Here is an 18,070-nt window from a genome sequence, read left to right as displayed (position 1 = left end):
TCATCTTATTATAAAAAATAATTAAAAGCTATTAAAAATTTGATTAACCTCTATTTTACGTTTCGAAGCATAGCAATAAATTTAAGTATGAACACAATAGATTTAAGTTTATATAATAGATTGTTCCGGATGTTTGTATAAATAGTAAAAGAAAAAGAAAATTCCAAATAAATGTAATATCGTCAATGTCACGGCCTTGTTTTAGTTATAGGCGTGATGACGCGAATGTCTCCGTGTGTTGTAGATACCTCTTCTGGTACTACTATTATGATCTTCTTAACGAAATACTTTCTTACACGCACTAGATTCGCAAGTGCGTAAGAACACTAATATACTAAACTCTCCAACGACAACATTTAGAATTATTAATAAACACTCTGGTAGCAGACATGGATTTTATTACATATAGAAACAAATCACAAAAGATATTGGCAACTTCAGCCATCACAAATCATATGTCCAGAGAAATATATTCTGAATGCAAATTAATTATAATAACTTAAGTACATGTATATTACTCCACTGTAAAAGATATCCATAGCACTCCTCTCTCTACGGGAGTCTAAAAATCAACTGACTGAAATCCCCCCGTGGTCAGTTTCAATCCCAATATTTCCTCGTGCATTAGCACCAAGTAGTTACATGATTACTAAATAACTACTAGTTCACCTTGTGTCACAGCGGTTCTAAAACTAGTGTATGACAATCAATTAAATTTTTTTTGATGGTCTCGTATAAAAATTAGATGAACTACACCCTTGTGGAGAGATTTTCATACCATACTTTGTTGTTTGTAAGTTGTTTTCCTTAAAAATTGAAACATAATATTAACTATGATTAGATTTTGTAATGTTTTAGCTAGAAAATTAAATGTACTGTAAGAGAGAAGTGAGTTTTAAAAATTTTCATAAAAATCCGGAACAACATTTTTTTGTAAATGAGAAGATTATTTGTTTTATTAATTAGAAGAAGGAGTTCAAACAGTTATTAGGCGTTAGTAGATTTTTTTTTTAAATTCGGAAATTTTTGGCGACGATTTGTAAGAAAATGTAAGTAATGTAAGTCGATTTCTTTTCAAATCTAAATCCGGAATATTCTTTATTGATTAAAAAACATTTATGTTATTTTTCAGCAAGAAAATCAAATGTCTAAAAAGTGATTTTCAATGATCGTTTCTAGTAAATTACTTTCTTTTTATAAAGCCTTGAACAACCTATTGTCGATATTTTTAAAACTTGTTTAAAGATGAAAATACGGAACAATTTGATATCGATAATCAAATTATAGTGACGCATTGTCAAAGAATATAAGTGTAACACTAGTCAATTATGCGATTTCAAACAATTATTTGACATAATTATTTTTTTATAAAACAATACCCGGAACATTTTTACACTTAATGAAATATAATATGGTATATTTAGCATTTATATGCTATTTACGGAACAACATATTATTGATAATGTGTTTTTGCAACGAATAAGCATGGAAATTGAATGTAATATAGATTAGAAGAGCAAACAAACATTCGTTGGCGTTGATTAGTTTTGCACACAAAAAATTCGGAACAATCAATTATAGATGCTTAAAACTATTGAGATGTTACGGGAGGAACATTAAAGGGTAAATCCAATTTTCCATAGCTATTATTTAGAGTTATTTTTTTATCTAAACGTCACGGAGAGACCTACCGACTGACAAAACGCACAAAAATAAACCTCTTTTATTCTGATGGGGGCACTAAAAAAAAAAAAATCTGATTATTTTTAAAATTTTGAGGGAACTGATAGCACCAAGTTTTTTAGATACTTGTCACACTACTGCACGAATGTCACTGCATAAAAAGTCCATTTTAAAAAATGTGCGTGATATTTACATACAAAGTGCATTCTTAATCTTTATAAACAAACATATGTGTTTTGTTTTCGCTTAATGTTAGCAGCTAGTTGAACAGAAAAAAACACCTTTAACTAATATTTATATTTGTTGTGAACATTTCAAATATATTTGACTTAATGATACTGAAAATTCACAATGCGGCCTAATTTTTTGTTAACATGTGTAACATTGCCTCCCATACAATTACGTAATTGTTTTAGAATTGGTGTATTTATGTGAAAAAATCGCTTGCATAATTAATTTTATAAACTAAACGGTTTGCTTTTAGAAAAGCAAAAGTAGCCGTTGCACCTAAACTTTTCAAGCCGCATCGCATGGTGAAATAATATTTTTAATTTCTCTTCTAGTTTTCGAGATCTGAGTGTAACAGACGGACAGACGGACATTTTACATAAACCTAATAGCGGTTTTTTCCACTTACGGGGGCCGCTAAAAACAAGACGAGATTCTGCTACTACTCATCGTGGTTGCCTGCAGTTCCAGCTCCTACCTCATCGTGGTTGCCGTGTAAATATCCCCGGGTGTGTCCAAAAGGAACTGTTTTTGGTTACGGTGACCAATGTAAAAACAGCCACACAACTCCGCCCCCAGCTTGTTGGGGAGCATGGCAAGCCTAGTAGCCACTGCATCTGACTCGCAAGGTTAGATATGGAGGTGAAAAGCCTGAAGGTTGATGCGCTAGAGGTAACAGAGTGTCATAAACGTTGAGAGGTCTCGAGGCCAGTGTTTCCGACAGCATTGGTTATGAACGTTGTAAGAAACGACTTCTAAAATTTCCTCTTACGTTAAGAGGAGCTGTCAGTGCCGGCAATGGTTCAGCAGCCTTGGACACCAGTCCATGGTATTAGGCTTTGTCAATGGGACAGTCTGATTTGTCTAACATGCAACCAGTCCGCCCCCCCCCTTGGGGAACCCTCTCTCTCATTTTTAATGTCAGCTCAATATTAGAAAATGCGGGTATGGGCAGGACCGAAATAGGCCCCGTCCACTTAAAGGCAACGATGGGTTTGTGGTCGCAAAATGTGCTACCATAGGAAAATCTATCTTTTACAGGGGTAACGGTTGCCCCTACAGGGTATGAGTCAGAAGGCCAGATTCTCCCGGACACGACGCCCGGGCCCATCCCATCGCATCAGAGTGCCACGACGGTCTCTAGCACATTCGGGGGAGTTGTGCCGCTCACTAAATCCCGAAAGGTGACCGCACCAGGAGGCAAAGCAAAAGGGGGTAGTGGTGCAACCCCAACCGGTTACGACCGTAGCAAACAGCTCCACCTTAACCTGAATTGCAGTTCTCGCTGAAATAGGTCGAGGTCCATACAATTGTAGAGCGATTTACGGCATACCGGTGTTTCTGCTCGCGGTGCCAGGTACTCGTAACGTTTGTGAGAAATTCATTAACGGCCCATATTGTGGAATCCAGCGCCTCTGTGGGACCCGGACAGACGGATACGCTGACAGTTGAGTTGTTCAACTATTGACATGCGTAAACCTTTACAACCCACCCAAGTTGCCATTCAAATTGCGTGAGTCCTATGGCATAAGGATAAGGATGATCGTTGAAGGCGATTTTAATGCTAAGACACCACCTGGGGGTGCCCGGTAACAGACGTCAGAGGGCGGCGACTGCTCGAGATATGCGACGAAACAAATCTGGTTGTTTTGTAGGGTAAAGACTGCCCCCCGACCTTCTTGCATTCTAGCAATGGGGGGGTGTCGCGACCAGACCTGTCACTAGTGTCAGCTGAACTAAGGTTGTAGTCAAGAGTGGACGTGCTCGAAGATGTCGGTAGCGACCACCTGCCGGTCTTAGTCACTATTGAACTCTCAAAGCTCGACACGAAGTCCCCATACACAGAACCAAAAAGGGTGTACAAGTGTGCCAATTTGGGCCTGTTTAAGAGTGCATCGGATGCCTCTTTCAACGGGCTGGAAGTCCAGGCTGGATGCATTAACCGGATTTACCGACTCTTCGTGAAGTCTATTCTGAGCGCTGCTCGTAGGGTAATTCCGCAATTCCGCGGTCCAATGGTATGCAAAAGTTTAGGCCCTTTTGGTCTTAGCTTAGACCGCTTGGAACGCCTAATCCGACTGAGGTGGGCCCACGTAGGCGGCATAGTCGTCGACCAAACGATGATACCAGACTTACTTTCAACAAGCTGTCGGTTGAGGTGAAGGAAGCCATTGCGGAGGGTACGAGACTGAAGTGGGCAGTTAATGAAGTTAGACTGCGCTAACCTTGACCTTGCGGATGGATGACAGGCATGGAAACTCCTTAATAACTTGGCTAGGGTGAAAGAACCAAATGCAGCTGCGCCCCTGCTGACGGCTCAAGGCATGGTGGTCACACACCGTAAAAGTTCGGACGCTCTGAACTGTGCCTTTGCGGCTATCTTTAAGTCAGCGAAACGGAGCGAAATGTCGAAAGCCCTTAATGGCATCAGAAAAGCCAAATCTAAACGCAGTATGGTATATGGCGAGATGAGACGAGCACATTCACAAATCTTTTACCCATGGAGTGCTAGACTTTGCACTTCGGAAGTGCAAATTACGGAAAGCACCGGGGCCAGATGGTCTAAGCAACAAGATGCTTAAGAATCTTGGCCCTATTGGCAAACGGAAACTGTTGGAATTGGTCAATCGAACATGGACTCAAGGGGATTTCCCTTGCGGGAGGCAACGATTGTTGCCAGGTCCCAGACCTGGCGGAAAGCTATAGACCCATCTCGTTGACGTCCAACGTTGGGAAGACGGCGTAAGGTATAATCAATAGAAGGCTCGCATGATTCCTAGAAACAAAAGGTCTCATTGCTCCTGCACAGGGCGGGGTCAGACAGCACCGAAATGCGGTCATTCAGGTGACGCTATTCATGCAGAAGGTGGCAGAAGGCTTCCATTGGGGCAAGACGAATCGACCTGGTCAGTCGACGCTAGCGGTATTTATCGATCCCAAACAAGCCTATGACAGAGTTTGGAGGCCCGGTTTATTGTTAAAGCTCATGAACATATGTGTGGGTTTTCATATGCTTAGGTGGATAAAAAAAAATTCCTCACGGAGCGAACGGTGCAGACACGAGTTGGTAAGCAGGTGTCGAGGAAACTTCCATTAGAGCAGGGCGTACGCAAGGGTCAGCACTGAGTTGTTCATTCTTTCCTGTGTTCATCAATGACCTACCGGCCCTCTTGTAATGCCAGAAGCTTCTACTTGTAGACGACATCGTGTTGTGGGAGTCGGGGAGAGACCGTCAGCAGCTCATTGATACTCTCCATCAAGCATTGACAACGGTATCTTGCTACGCCAGACTGTGGGACCTCGAGGTTAACCACTCGGAGTCGGTAAGGACGTGATATAGTGAAGGAACCAGTTAAGCTACTGATTGACGGAAACATTCTAGCATGGGACAAAAAGCCCAAGTACCTCGGGGTCATCCTCGATCAGAAACTGACTTTGTGCAATCATATCCAGTACATACGCGAAACAGCCTCCGAGAGGCTGAACATCGTAAAGAAGCTAGCTGGAACGAAATGGGGAGCAAAGGCGGGAGTGCGGAGAGCGCTGTACATGGGTGCAGTTCGATTTCACATGGTTTACAGTCTACCTTTTCAGGTCTGGGCGTTGCAAACGTCTCTAGCGAATCATCAGAATCATCAGTGGAACGTATCGCAAAACGCCGATTGCCGTGGGTAGCGAAAAGAGTCGAAAATGGATCCACGGCCCCAGCGGATGTGGTCATTTTCACCGATTCAGTCTCTGCCCTTGATGCCCTTGAAGGACAGCACGCAGGTGTCGGGAAGGTGGAAGCGTTCCTCGCGGTGGTGGAGCGTCTTCTGCAGCTCAATGTAAATAGTTTTATTCAATGGGTCCCAGCCCATTGTGGTCTCGTCAGTCATCGGAGGGCTGACTTTTTAGCGAAGTCCGCAGCGCAAACGAGCACCTTACATGATGAACCGCGCACTCTTGCGAGTGTACGATCCCTAGCCGACACTCGTTTGTCGGCACTTTGCTTCGACAGTTGGGACGCTTCCGATAAGGGCCGAGAGCTTCATAAGCAGTTGAGTAGACCAGACTGAAAGTGCGCATGGTAGGAGCTCATCCGGGTGGAACAGGCCGTCCTAGCCCAGTTTCGAGTCGGACACTGTCCAGTAGGTGCGTACTTTGGATGGTTTATGGAGAACTACGACACACGGTGCCGCTATGGCGTCGAGGACGAAGAAACAGTAAACCACATTCTTTACGTTTTGCATGAGGGACAAGGAAATGAGAGAGATAACTGGTCCATGTGCGGCATTAGGGCTGTTCTTGTACGGGGACAAGGTGACCTTAAAACTGACTGCCCGCTTCTTCTTTCGTGCTCTAACAAAGGAAGTAATTCTCAGCATGGTTTTCTACCAATGGGGTTTCTGATTCGGCTACTACTCTCTTGCGCACACTCCAGTGAATTCCCGTGAAAGGGAGAATCGACTTTAAGGTGGCCATACTTTGTCATCAGTGTATCTATAATAAAGAAATACCCTTGTACCTTAGGGAACTGATTACTCCATATGTCTCTAACAGAGCCCTACGCTGAATGGACTCAACACTTCTAGTGGTGCCACGTATTTCTCTCAAAAGTTACGGTCTGCGGGTTTTTTCAGTGCACGGACCAAAGGTTTGGAACTCACTCCCCATTGATCTCAAACAGACAACATGCTACACTACATTCAAAAAGAACATTAAGACCTATCTGTTTAAAAACTTTTTAGATTTGTTTCAATTTGTTTGTCATTTTAGCTCATGACACCCTCATTAACCGTACAAAACAGATGAACTTTGCATTTTAAGGTGGCTTTTGCTTCGGTGGTAGAGGAGCTGGCCATTTTTCGCATTGTCCGTTTTTTTTTCCAGGGCTGAGGCCCATGTTCTTTCGCTATCCATAGCTTTCTTGGTCACTGTCTCTCTCCATCTGGTGCGGTCTAGAGCTATGTCATCCCAATGGTCAGTATTGATGTTCACTGATTTGAGGTCCCGTTTTATTACATCTATGTAACGGAGGTGGGGGCGACCAGTTTTTCTTGAGCCAGTCGCGAGTTGTCCGTAGAGGATGACTTTCGGGTTGCGTTATCGTCTATGAGGATCGAGGGTGGTGCTGTAGCAGATGGTCCCATAACATTTGTTTTCTTCGTGCTAATAATTAAGCCATACTCCTTATAGGCATGAGAGAAGCGGGACATTAGTAACTGAAGTTCCTCTTGTGAGTGTGCCACCACCGCTGCGTCGTCTGCGAAGAGCATATCTCTTATGAGGGTTGTTCTGGTTTTAGTTTTGGCCCTCAGTCTAGAAACATTTAGAAGTTTGCCGTCGAATCTGGAATGAAGATATATGCCTTAGTTGGATGCCAAACGCGTGGTGGATTAGCATTGAGAAGAGTATTCCAAAGTGGGACTAGACTCTATAGATAGTCAAAACTCTAGGTCTCTAGGTCTAGAACTCGAGATATAGGTCTAGATCTAGTTTTAGACTTCACCTTTATTTAAGGATGTCAATGGGCTTTGTTGCTGCACATAAAAATTATACGTGTCTCAGACGCGAATAGCCCAAATTTTCAGTAAAAGAAGTTAGAAAAGTCATTTCTCTATAATAGAAGTAACGAAAGCTATATAATATTAAACCACATACCTATATATACTACAATAAATATAGGTATTTGCGCTCTTTTTAGGATTTATTTAGGTAGGTGCCGTTTTACTATTACAAACCAAGAATCAGAGTTTAGAAAAACCCAGGTTCGTTTCTTGTGTAACGCTATTCGCTAACACAGTATAGATCTAAATTACACTTCTATATATTAAATCTATATATAACAAGGTTACAAGGACAGTTTGTGTGGAAACACAAACTCTAAATCGGCCCCCGAAGTGGTCCACCCAGGCAGGCTTCACTATTTTCAGAAAGAAAATCCGAATGAAATTATATCAAAGATAAATGACAGATTAGAATGTACATATATAATTATGTAGTGCCCCAGCGGTCAAGCAGATCAAAGGATATGTGAAAGTGAATGTAAAGTTAGATGTGAACCTGGCCCAACTGATGTCATATAATTAATCAATTTATTTTGTAAATGCTCAATCTCTTATTCTTTTTTTTTTTTTTAGAATCCTGAAAAAAAAATTTTCTTATCCGTATTTGACTTACAAAAGGGGGAAGAAAAATGCAATTTATAACATTATAAATTGTTTTAAATTATGTCTAATTTATAATGCATACTAAATAGATTTTTTGTATTTAAAAAATAGTAAACATTTGTTTGTGTGTAAATATAGAACTTTGTATAACATAACTTACATAACTTAACAATAAAAATAAAAATAAAAAATTTTGACAAAAAAAAAAATACAACCGTTTGCACAAATGTGTTAAAAATATGACAAATAGTAGTCTGCCCAAATAAAGAGCCTCAAGTGTTTGAGTGTTTAATAGTTAATAGTTGTAAAAGTGGTGTATTTTTATGAAAAAACTGCTTGCATAAGTGATTTAAAAATTAGATTTTTCTCTTTCAGAAAAGAAAAAAGTAGTCGTTGCATCAGAACTTTGAATGGTCTAAAATAATGTGAAGTCGGATTTTCACTATCTTTTCTAGTTTACGAGATCTAAACGGGACGGACGGACAGACGGACAGACATTTCACACAAAACTAATAGCGTCTTTTCCTCTTTCGGGGGCCGCTAATAAATCTAGACTCTGGTTATTAACAAACTGCATTTTTTTAAATAAAAACTTATTTATATTTCAATAATAAAACTCCCATATTATTATTATTATTATTTTATTTTGCATGCTCAGACATGTCTAATAAAAGAAATTTAAAGATCTAGATCTGTATCTACATGTGTAGGCTTTATAGTCTCTAGTTGCAATAAAAGATCATATTTTCATTCACCATTAATGAAGTAAGTAATTAGGTAATATATGTATATTAGTCTACTGATTTCAGTTCAGAATTATGAACATCAAAACCCCTCTATTAGTCTCCAATTAACTAAATATCAAAACACCAAAGATGAAATAATAATACATTTCAATTATTATTAAATTAAAAATGGAGTGCTCCCTGGTTTTGAAACCACTGCGCAGTCATATATTGGTCTAGTTATCTGAATGCTCCAACATAAAAATGAGAAAGAGGAAAAAGAAGAAGAAGAAAAGACATTAAGCAATTTATACTAATTATTAATGTTTTACATGACAGTATTCTGCAATAATAAATACAACAATAATAATCTTAGGACCTAATTATTATATTATCTTTCAAAAAGAAGTGAAGGCTGCATAAACTATTTTAATAAACATTTACTATATTTTTTAAAGAAAAAAGTTATGAAACTTTGACATCTAAAAGCTTCAAGCTACATAAAAATCTATAAGGTTGATGATGTTGAAGGAAAAAATTGACTAAGCTGGATGTGTTGAAAGTTAAAATCAAAATGAAATCTTTAATTGTGAAGAACATTTAGAAAGTAACTAACTAAAAATAAATCTTTAAATTTTGATCAACTTGTCATTGAGGTTCTTGCTCTGATGCAAGATCATACATACAAATGTATCTCTATATCTGTTAGGCAAAATACTCACAGCTTGATGGCTGAGATTGTAATAACAGCACATAAACTTTGGAGTGTATTAATATTTGTATATTAAATTTATTAAAATATACTTTGAAGGAGCTACTTTGGGTAAATTATTTTTTAATTTTGAAAAAAGTTCAAATCTCATGCTATATTTCAAGTTCATGCAACTCTAACAGTGTAAATTTGCTACTTGTAATATCGATAGAACATCCAAAGATAATATAATTGATAACAAATATATGTAAGTGATGTTTCTGTGGTATAATTCAGTAGCCTGGGGAATTACAGTTTATATTAAATATTTTTATGCAAACTTCTTTGTTTAGACAGCGAATGTGTCAAAAATAAGTTTTTAGAAGGTTTGAGCTTTATTTAAAAGAAATTATTAGTCATTTAATTTGCAGAGATAAAAAAAGCCTTGTTTAAACATTTTTCTGCACTCAAAGAGAGTTCTGATTTTCAGTTTAACAAATCAACATATAGAGTTTAAAGATTCAAAATAAATAATACCATAGCATTGAGCTAAATGGCTTTGTAGATTATTATGTCTAAAAATGTAAGTAAATTTATGGATTGTATGTCTTTTTTACTATTATTTGTTTGCAATACACTTACAGAAGTCTTTAAAAATAAATGTATGTCATTCAATATTATAATGGAAGAGATGGTAACAATTTAAAACATAGTTCTGGAGTTCAGTCATTGCTACATTCATTTCATATTTTTAACTCATTAAAGTTTAACTTATTTTAGAGTTTTAGTAAACCATTGCATGTTATTTTATATGTACAGCAAAATTTTTAAAAAAAATATTTATAGTAATTTATTATTGTAGATCTATAAATTCCCCGCATTTTGTCACATATTACATGCATGTAGCTATTATAGTTTTTTGTTACAAACTTTTGAAAATGCACATTTTTTTTTGTGTTTTTTATCTCCCTTTTTGAAATAATGAAAAACTGATCAAATACAACATTCGCACAAGTAAATAAATTCCAAACAATTTTTGACAAGTTTGAAAAAAATTGAGCGTGTTCTCTGTGTGCACATGAATGTTTGTACTAAGTTTCATCTCTAGGAGTCTCTTTAATTAAATGTACATCTAATACAGAGTTTGGAAGGCCAAAAAAGAAGTCGAAAAAAAAACACGAGTTTTTAAAAATGTGTAACTTTCTTAACCTTTAAGATGCGTGCGGTGGTTGAAGCCTCTAAACATCAAAATTGTAATTTCATTGTGCATGCACTCATTGTAAAAAAGCTCAGCAATTTAAGGGTTAATATTTGAGCTATGGGCATAAATTTGGTATCCTCGGTCTTAGAATCGCGAGTTCTATGCAAATAAATAAATAAATAATCTACGTGATCATTTTGAAAAATCGGTTTTGGGTCCCTACTAGTAGTGGCGCCCGGATGGACTCGGTCGTAAGAGGAAACGATTAGGCCGAACGGGTAGCGCAACAAGACCCCTGTGGAAGTGTCTAAGGGATGCGAGAATACTCCCCTGTCGTCTCACACTATCGAGATGTCAACAAGTTTGAACGCTTGAATAAAAGAATCGAGATGGTCAAGTTAGACTATGTTAGACAATATGATGTGGTGTCGGCAGGTGAAAGTGATGAAAGTAGTGGGCAGGTGAGGGGGGGGGAACTTGACATGAAATATTCTTGTTTAAAAGCACCACGGCATTTAAAGAATTGAAAGAAGTATTTCTGCGCAATTTATTGAGGTCGATTATTTTGGTCGCATGACTTCATATGTCTGCTCAATATTTTATAAATAGTTCATATATGTGAGTATTTATATATATATAACGCCTGGACGTAGGATAGCTATAGTATTATAGCACTTCACAAATGTTCTGCATTCGAGTCTGTCCGCCGCTCCCCTACCATTTCCTGATGGAATTTTCATAACTTGGAAAAGAAATAAAAGGCGAAGTATTTAATAGAACAAATTGTTCCATTTCCAAAGACCTTAAGTAACTATTTTTATATTTTTAAAATAATCGAGTCGTTTTTTTTTTTAGTTCAGTATAGAATACACGCATTCATGTTTCAATATTTTGTATACTTGAAAGATTTTGAACTGGACTAAATATGTCTATGATACAATGGCACAACTAGACAATGCAATGCAAGATTTCACAAGCCAGGAGATTATGATTAACCAATCACCATTATATTTTGAGAGATTAACTACTGTTCTTACTAACACCCCCAAGAGGTAAGTATTAATTAATTTCAATATTTTAGAATATATTCTAAATATATAAATATATAAAAATAAATAAATAATTATAAATAAATAAATATATATTTATATATTGAAAATACCCATCAATTTCCTATATATAAGTGACTCCTTTCGTTTTCACTTCATGACACTCTCGTATTTAGTATTCTGGTTACCAGAACCCATTCTTTTTTTCGCTTCCAATGACACTGCCCGCATTTCAACGCTTTCCAAACATAAATTTAGTCTTTGAATTCTAGTATCTGTTACGTTGATTTGGAACGGCCAACTTTATAACGCTCACATACACATATTAAACTACTTTTGGCCCGTGACTTCTACTGTTTTTCTATGTGTGGTTATTTACTGATAGTGAAAAGGGAGATCCGCAATTGCTATTTAAGAAAATAGAAGACTACATAAGACCAAGACAAAATAAAAAAGTGTCTAGATTTAGAGCACATCAGAGAAAGCAGGTAGAAGGAGAAAGTTTTGATAACTTTGTTAAAGACCTAAAGCTTCTAATTATGGACTGTGAGTATGACAATCCAGATGATATACTTTTTGATTTGGTCATTAGTGGAGTCATACACGAAAAGGTACAATTAAGACTACTTGATCAGGGACAGAAGTTGACCCTTAGCAAGGCTATTGAAATTGGACAACAATATGTCTCAAAAGCCAAGTGAAAATGTTTAGGGGCCAAAAAGTTCTGGCAATCAACAGAAATTCACACAATGTACTCAAACAGAAGTCTATAGACAAGTCCAAAGACAACTCAGATAATGTAGTTAATGCGGCAAGAACCACGAAAAAGGAAAATGTCCAGCAATTGGAACCACGTGCAGTTTCTGCAAGAAGACAAACCACTGGTTTCAAATGTGCAGGAAAAGACGCAACGTCAATCTGGTAGAAGATGACAGCTACAGTGATGAAAATGTTGTACCTACTAGCACTGCAAGTAGCCAGTATAAAAAGGATAAAATTGAGAACTAGTCGTGCATGGCAAGACATTAATTTTCCGTATTGACACTGGTGCAAGGTGTAACATTCTTGTCAAGTCAGAGTTTGAAAAGCTCAAAGACAAAATAAAACTTGCTTATTCAGCAAAGTCACTCAAGTCTTACACTAATCGCGTCATTAAGACTGTAGGAGCAGTGGTGCTACCTTTAAAGAATAATACACAAGAGGTGAAAGCAAGGTTTGAGATTGTAGACCTTAATCAAGAGAACATTTTGAGTGGTGACACAACAGAATGCTTATGACTACTACAACGAACTGATACGCAGACATGTCAATTTACAGACGATTCAGTGCATATGATCTCTGTAAGTGATTTGAAATACAGTGAAATTCAAGACTGTACAAGCAAAGAACTTTCAATGCTTTGGGAAGTAATTATGGCTGGTAGGCCAGACATAAGAAGCGAGACTCCAATTGAAGTCAGGCCATATTGGGAATCAAGAGACCAGTTATCAACTTCGTATGGTATTATATACAAAGGTCTGAGACTAGTCATCCCACTAAGCTTACGCAAATACATGCTAAATCTGATTCACAAGTGTCACTTAGGAATAGTCAAGTGTAAACAGAGAGCCAGAGAAGTCATGTATTGGCCAGGCATGAATGCAGACATTGAAGTGACAGTTAGGGATTGTAGCAGGTGTCCTGAACATCAGAATCAAAATGTGTCAGAACCGCTAATACCTACCAAGACACCAGACCTTCCATACAGCATGGTAGGGTGTGATCTGTTTAACTTTGAGGGGAAAAAGTATGTGCTTGTAGTTGACTACTTACCTTACGTAACACGCTCAGGTAGAATATATAATATATAATATTATTATAATATAATATAATAAAGTATTTTAATTTGAAATGAATTCGATCTCTCCCTCCCCCTCTCTCTCTCTCTTTCTCTCTCTCTCTCTCTACATATATATATATATATATATATATATATATATATATATATATATATATATATATATAAACTGAAGATCACATTAATTGAGGCATTTTTTTATTTATTGGAATGAAATCAAATAATAAATAATTTAGTACCCCTAATTACTCTCCAATGTCATTTAAAATACAACAATGCAATAGTGTTGGAGCCCGAACACATCCTTGTTTTACTCCGCTCCGTCTAACTGTACGGTGCCTTGCATATTTTCATGAAAAGCTGACACTAGTTTCCGTAGCTTGTTTAGACAGCGGATTCTCTCTAATACGGCAACCAAGCCGGTTCGGCTGACAAAGTCATACGCCTTGGTCAAGTCAATAAAAGCTATAAAGAGGAACTGCTTTTGTTCTCTGCTTTTCTCCTGTAGCTGCCGCAGGGAGGAAATCATATCTGTTGTGGATCTACGGCTCTAAAGCCACAATGCGATTCTAGGTAAACTCGCTCCATTTGCAGTGCACGATCACTAATGATTGAGACATCTTTTGACTTGAGTTGGGAACACTTGCTGGTGAGAGGTCCAAAGTTTTTTTTTTCATGCCCTCGTTTAGTCCTCATGATATTTTAGATCATTCAAAGTTCTGATGCAACGGCTACTTACTTTTCCGAAAGTGGACCATCTAATTTTTAAAATTATATATGCAAGCAGATTTTTCAAAAAATTACACCACTTTTCAATGAAAAACTTCAGGGGAAGTAAGTTTTATTTAAAAATTCTCAAGTTTCTTCATTTATAAATCAAGCTTCATTCAGAGATTCGCGCATTGGGAAAAAAATGCATTAAAGGTCACGATTGAAAAAGTATCAATGGATCATTATAAAATAGATTTTCCATTTATTAACTAACTCATGGAATAGAAAACTGATTCAAATGTTTTTAAAAAGAATTTTAATACGAACTTTGTTTCAATTGTTGGCCTTAATTAAAAAAAACGACTACTTTTATACCGCGCAGTTTTCACACATCCTCATTGACAACAATCTAAATTACAATAAATAGATGCCAGGCATAGATCTAGATTTAGATTTAATTGTATTAAACAATTTGAAAAAAAATTACATTTATAATCCATTAAGAAAATAGTTTATCTTCTAATAGCTTAGGGGTGCAGATTTATTTATTATGTAAGCAGTACTTTCACTTCAAGAAGTGAATCTGATGCGAACAGCTTAATTGCACTATAACCCAGTAGTAGGGCTACTAATTCTGATCATAATATTGACCTAGATCTAGCAGATCTAGATTTTATTTATAGATTTCTAGATCTAGTCTAGATTCTAGTCTAGATTAGGCTTTAGATTTAGTTCTGAATCTTTATCTAGAGTCTATTTAGTCTAGATCTAAACCTAGTCTAAGATGGCTGCATGGTATCGCGGTTTGCGTGCTGGACTGTCGTTTGGATTTATCGATGGTCCCGGGTTCAAACCCTGTGAGCTGCCATCCCCCTCGTTGAGGTTTGCGGGAGGTTTGGACTAGGAAGTAAACTATCTTCAACTCTGAAGGAACATCCGAAACTTATAAAACATTTTACAAAAATTTTCTAGACCTAGTCTAGATTCCAGATCGAGATCTAGATAGTTAGGATATATCAAGAGTCTAGATCCAGATCTAAACTAGATCTATATGTAGAACTAGTCTAGAAATCTAGTTCTAGCCTAGATTCCAATTCTAGTACTAGTCTGAATTTTAGTTCTAGATTTTAATTCTATATTCTAGTTCTAGTTCTATCTAGATCAAGTCTAGATCTAGATTAAGAAATAGTCTAGAGATCTAGTCTAGATGTAGATCTAGATTCTAGATATAGACTATATCATATCTAAAACTAGTCAAAATGTCTAGACCTTGTATAGATCTAGATTCTATATATATTCTATATTCTGGATCTAGTCTAGACCTATTAAGTAAATAGATTCTAGATCTAGAATAGAGTCTAGATCAATTATGATCAGGATTTGTAGGCCTACTAGTGGGTAATAGTGTATTAGACTATGCTGTTCGCATGGGAAACCTGTTAAGTTGTGCAGGTTCATTTTTTTTATTTCTTACTACGTCTACTCCAATATATTAATCGATATTGTTGGAAAAAAGTAGGTAGGCCTATCTTGGAACAGTGGCGTCATGGGGGGGGGGGGGGGGAATGAAAAGATGAAAGCGTTGAAGATTAGTCCATACATAATACTATGGGCTAATGAATTTTTGACACAGAGATCTCAGAGGGTCAGGGTAAACAATGTTATATCAAATGCACGTATAGTTAACACAGGGGCGCCTCAGGGGGCTGTGACATCGCCATTGTGGTTCATTTTGTACACCAATGATTTTCAATCCGATAGTCCTTTTTGCTCCTTCACAAAATTCGCTGATGATGCGGCTCTTCTTGCCCTGCTCTCAGAGAGCTCAGACTAAATTAGTATTTCAGAGAAATAGAACACATTGAAAAAAACTAAAGATAATTTTTTATTATTAAATGTAAAAAAAAACAACAAAGAAATGATAATCGATTTTCGTAGGCAAAAGAAGGAAAATGAAAATTGTTTCTGTAGTTGGAGAGACTATTGAAATAGTGCAAACCTTTAAATACCTAGGTACTATCCTAGACAATAAACTAAATTTTACTGCAAATACTGATTATATTAGCAAAAAAGGGCATCAAAGATTACGATTACTGGGAAAACTGTCCTCGTTTAATGTTAGCGAAAGGGCTATGTTTTATCACGCTAACATCTGCAATATTTTAAGTTTCAATATCACTGCCTGGTATGGCAATATGAGCATTAAAAATAAAAATAAACTTTATAGAATCCTAAATGCTGCTGGTAAAATCATTGGCAAAAAACAAAACCCATTTGGGCAGTTGTTTGAGACAAACATCTATAAAAAAAAAGCTAACAAGATCCTCGAAATAAAGAATCACCCTTTGTGTCAGGATTTTGTGATTTTACCATCCCAAAAGAGATACAAGACACCGATAGCAAAGACAGACCCAAACACTCTTTTGTTTCCCTGGCAATCAAATCATTAAATAAGAACAATCTGATATAAACTTTGTCACATGTAAATTATGAGTGAGTCTGGTGTGAATGTACACTTTGGTTTCTTATAGTTATGATGATTGGTTTCTTATAGTTATAATGTTTTTTGTTTGGTGTAATGCACAAATCGTAAGACAAATTTCCAATAAACATTATTATTATTATTATTATTATTATTATTATTTTAGAAATGAACGAGTAGTCATTCTCTGGCGCTGCCAGGGTCGAGTTTCGCTAAAGAGAAACAAAATTCATCGTAGTCCATTTAACAGTTTCCACTGAGGAATTTTCTGGTGATGTGGCAGGTCTGCAGCAGTACCGCCCTCTGACAGGCAACGAGGATGTTATTAGGAATGTTAAGGGCCTTGAAGGTGTCTGTGAGGTCTGTTGTTATTATCCCCTCGGTTGATATAACAATGGGGTATATTGTTATTTTGGACAATTTCCCCCAAGCCTAGGTTCCCATATTTTCTTTGTTTTTCTATCTCAGTTTTTCTTAAATTATGAGACTGTGGTACGGCGATATCGATAATGGTAGCGTTTTTTTCTTTTTTATCGATGAACAGCAGGTCCGGGCAATTGAAATCTACCGTTTTGTCGGTCAGAATAGGCCTATCCCAGTACAGCAGATGCTCAGTAGACTCGAGAACCTCTTGTGGAGAGTATTTATAATATTAACTTTGCAACTTGGTTATGGCGACCTAGGTAAGCTGATTCTGATAGGGCTGGACATCCTGCCATAATGTGTTCAATCGACTCGCCCACATTTCCACATTTTCGGCATTTATTATTATTATTATTATTATTATTGGAGTGACAGCCAAGTTAGAAAAATTAGGCATATATCTTGGCAAAAGCAGACACACCGAAAAAGATAATAATTAAATCTCTAGAACAGTTGCGTCACTAGGGGTAAGGGTGCGGTCCGCACCAGTCGACACCATTTTGGGGGTGACAACCAGGTTGGAAAAATTATTTCTTGACAAAAGTAGACACATCGGAAAAGATTATAATTAAATCTCTAGGTATATATTGGAACAGTTGCGTCACTAGGGGTGGGGGTGCGGTCCGCACCAGTCGACACCATTTTGGGGCTGACAACCAAGTTGGAAAAAGTATAACTTCGCAAAAGCAGGCACATCGAAAAAGATAACTAAAACTCTAAATATATGCCCAAATATGCCTAGACACATATAGATGGTAGTTTAAGTGTAAATGACACAGCACAACGATATACCATTTCTGTCTTAAAGTATAACAAAGGAAACCCAATCATATGATGTTAAGTCTTTTTATAATTTTCATTAAATATCATTGTAAAGTTTGCAATAAC

The 18,070-nt window shown here is 37.0% G+C and overlaps 1 protein-coding gene across 2 annotated transcripts in view; it reads left to right on the top strand.

Annotated features, from left to right (window-relative positions):
• The window catches only part of LOC106058204 (neprilysin-1-like), a 217,447-nt gene that overhangs the window by 134,250 nt on the left and 65,127 nt on the right, over positions 1-18,070 (top strand). For both annotated transcript variants that reach the window (XM_056007389.1, XM_056007388.1), the window contains exon 10: positions 11,587-11,732. In XM_056007389.1, coding sequence (XP_055863364.1) covers positions 11,587-11,732 — 146 coding nt within the window. The remainder of the gene's footprint in view (positions 1-11,586; positions 11,733-18,070) is intronic.

Source organism: Biomphalaria glabrata, chromosome 13 (genome assembly GCF_947242115.1).
Source record: "Biomphalaria glabrata chromosome 13, xgBioGlab47.1, whole genome shotgun sequence".
In the NCBI taxonomy this organism is placed as follows: domain Eukaryota; kingdom Metazoa; phylum Mollusca; class Gastropoda; family Planorbidae; genus Biomphalaria; species Biomphalaria glabrata.
Note: the sequence above shows the minus strand (reverse complement) of the source record. Positions and strands in the feature narration are given on the sequence as shown.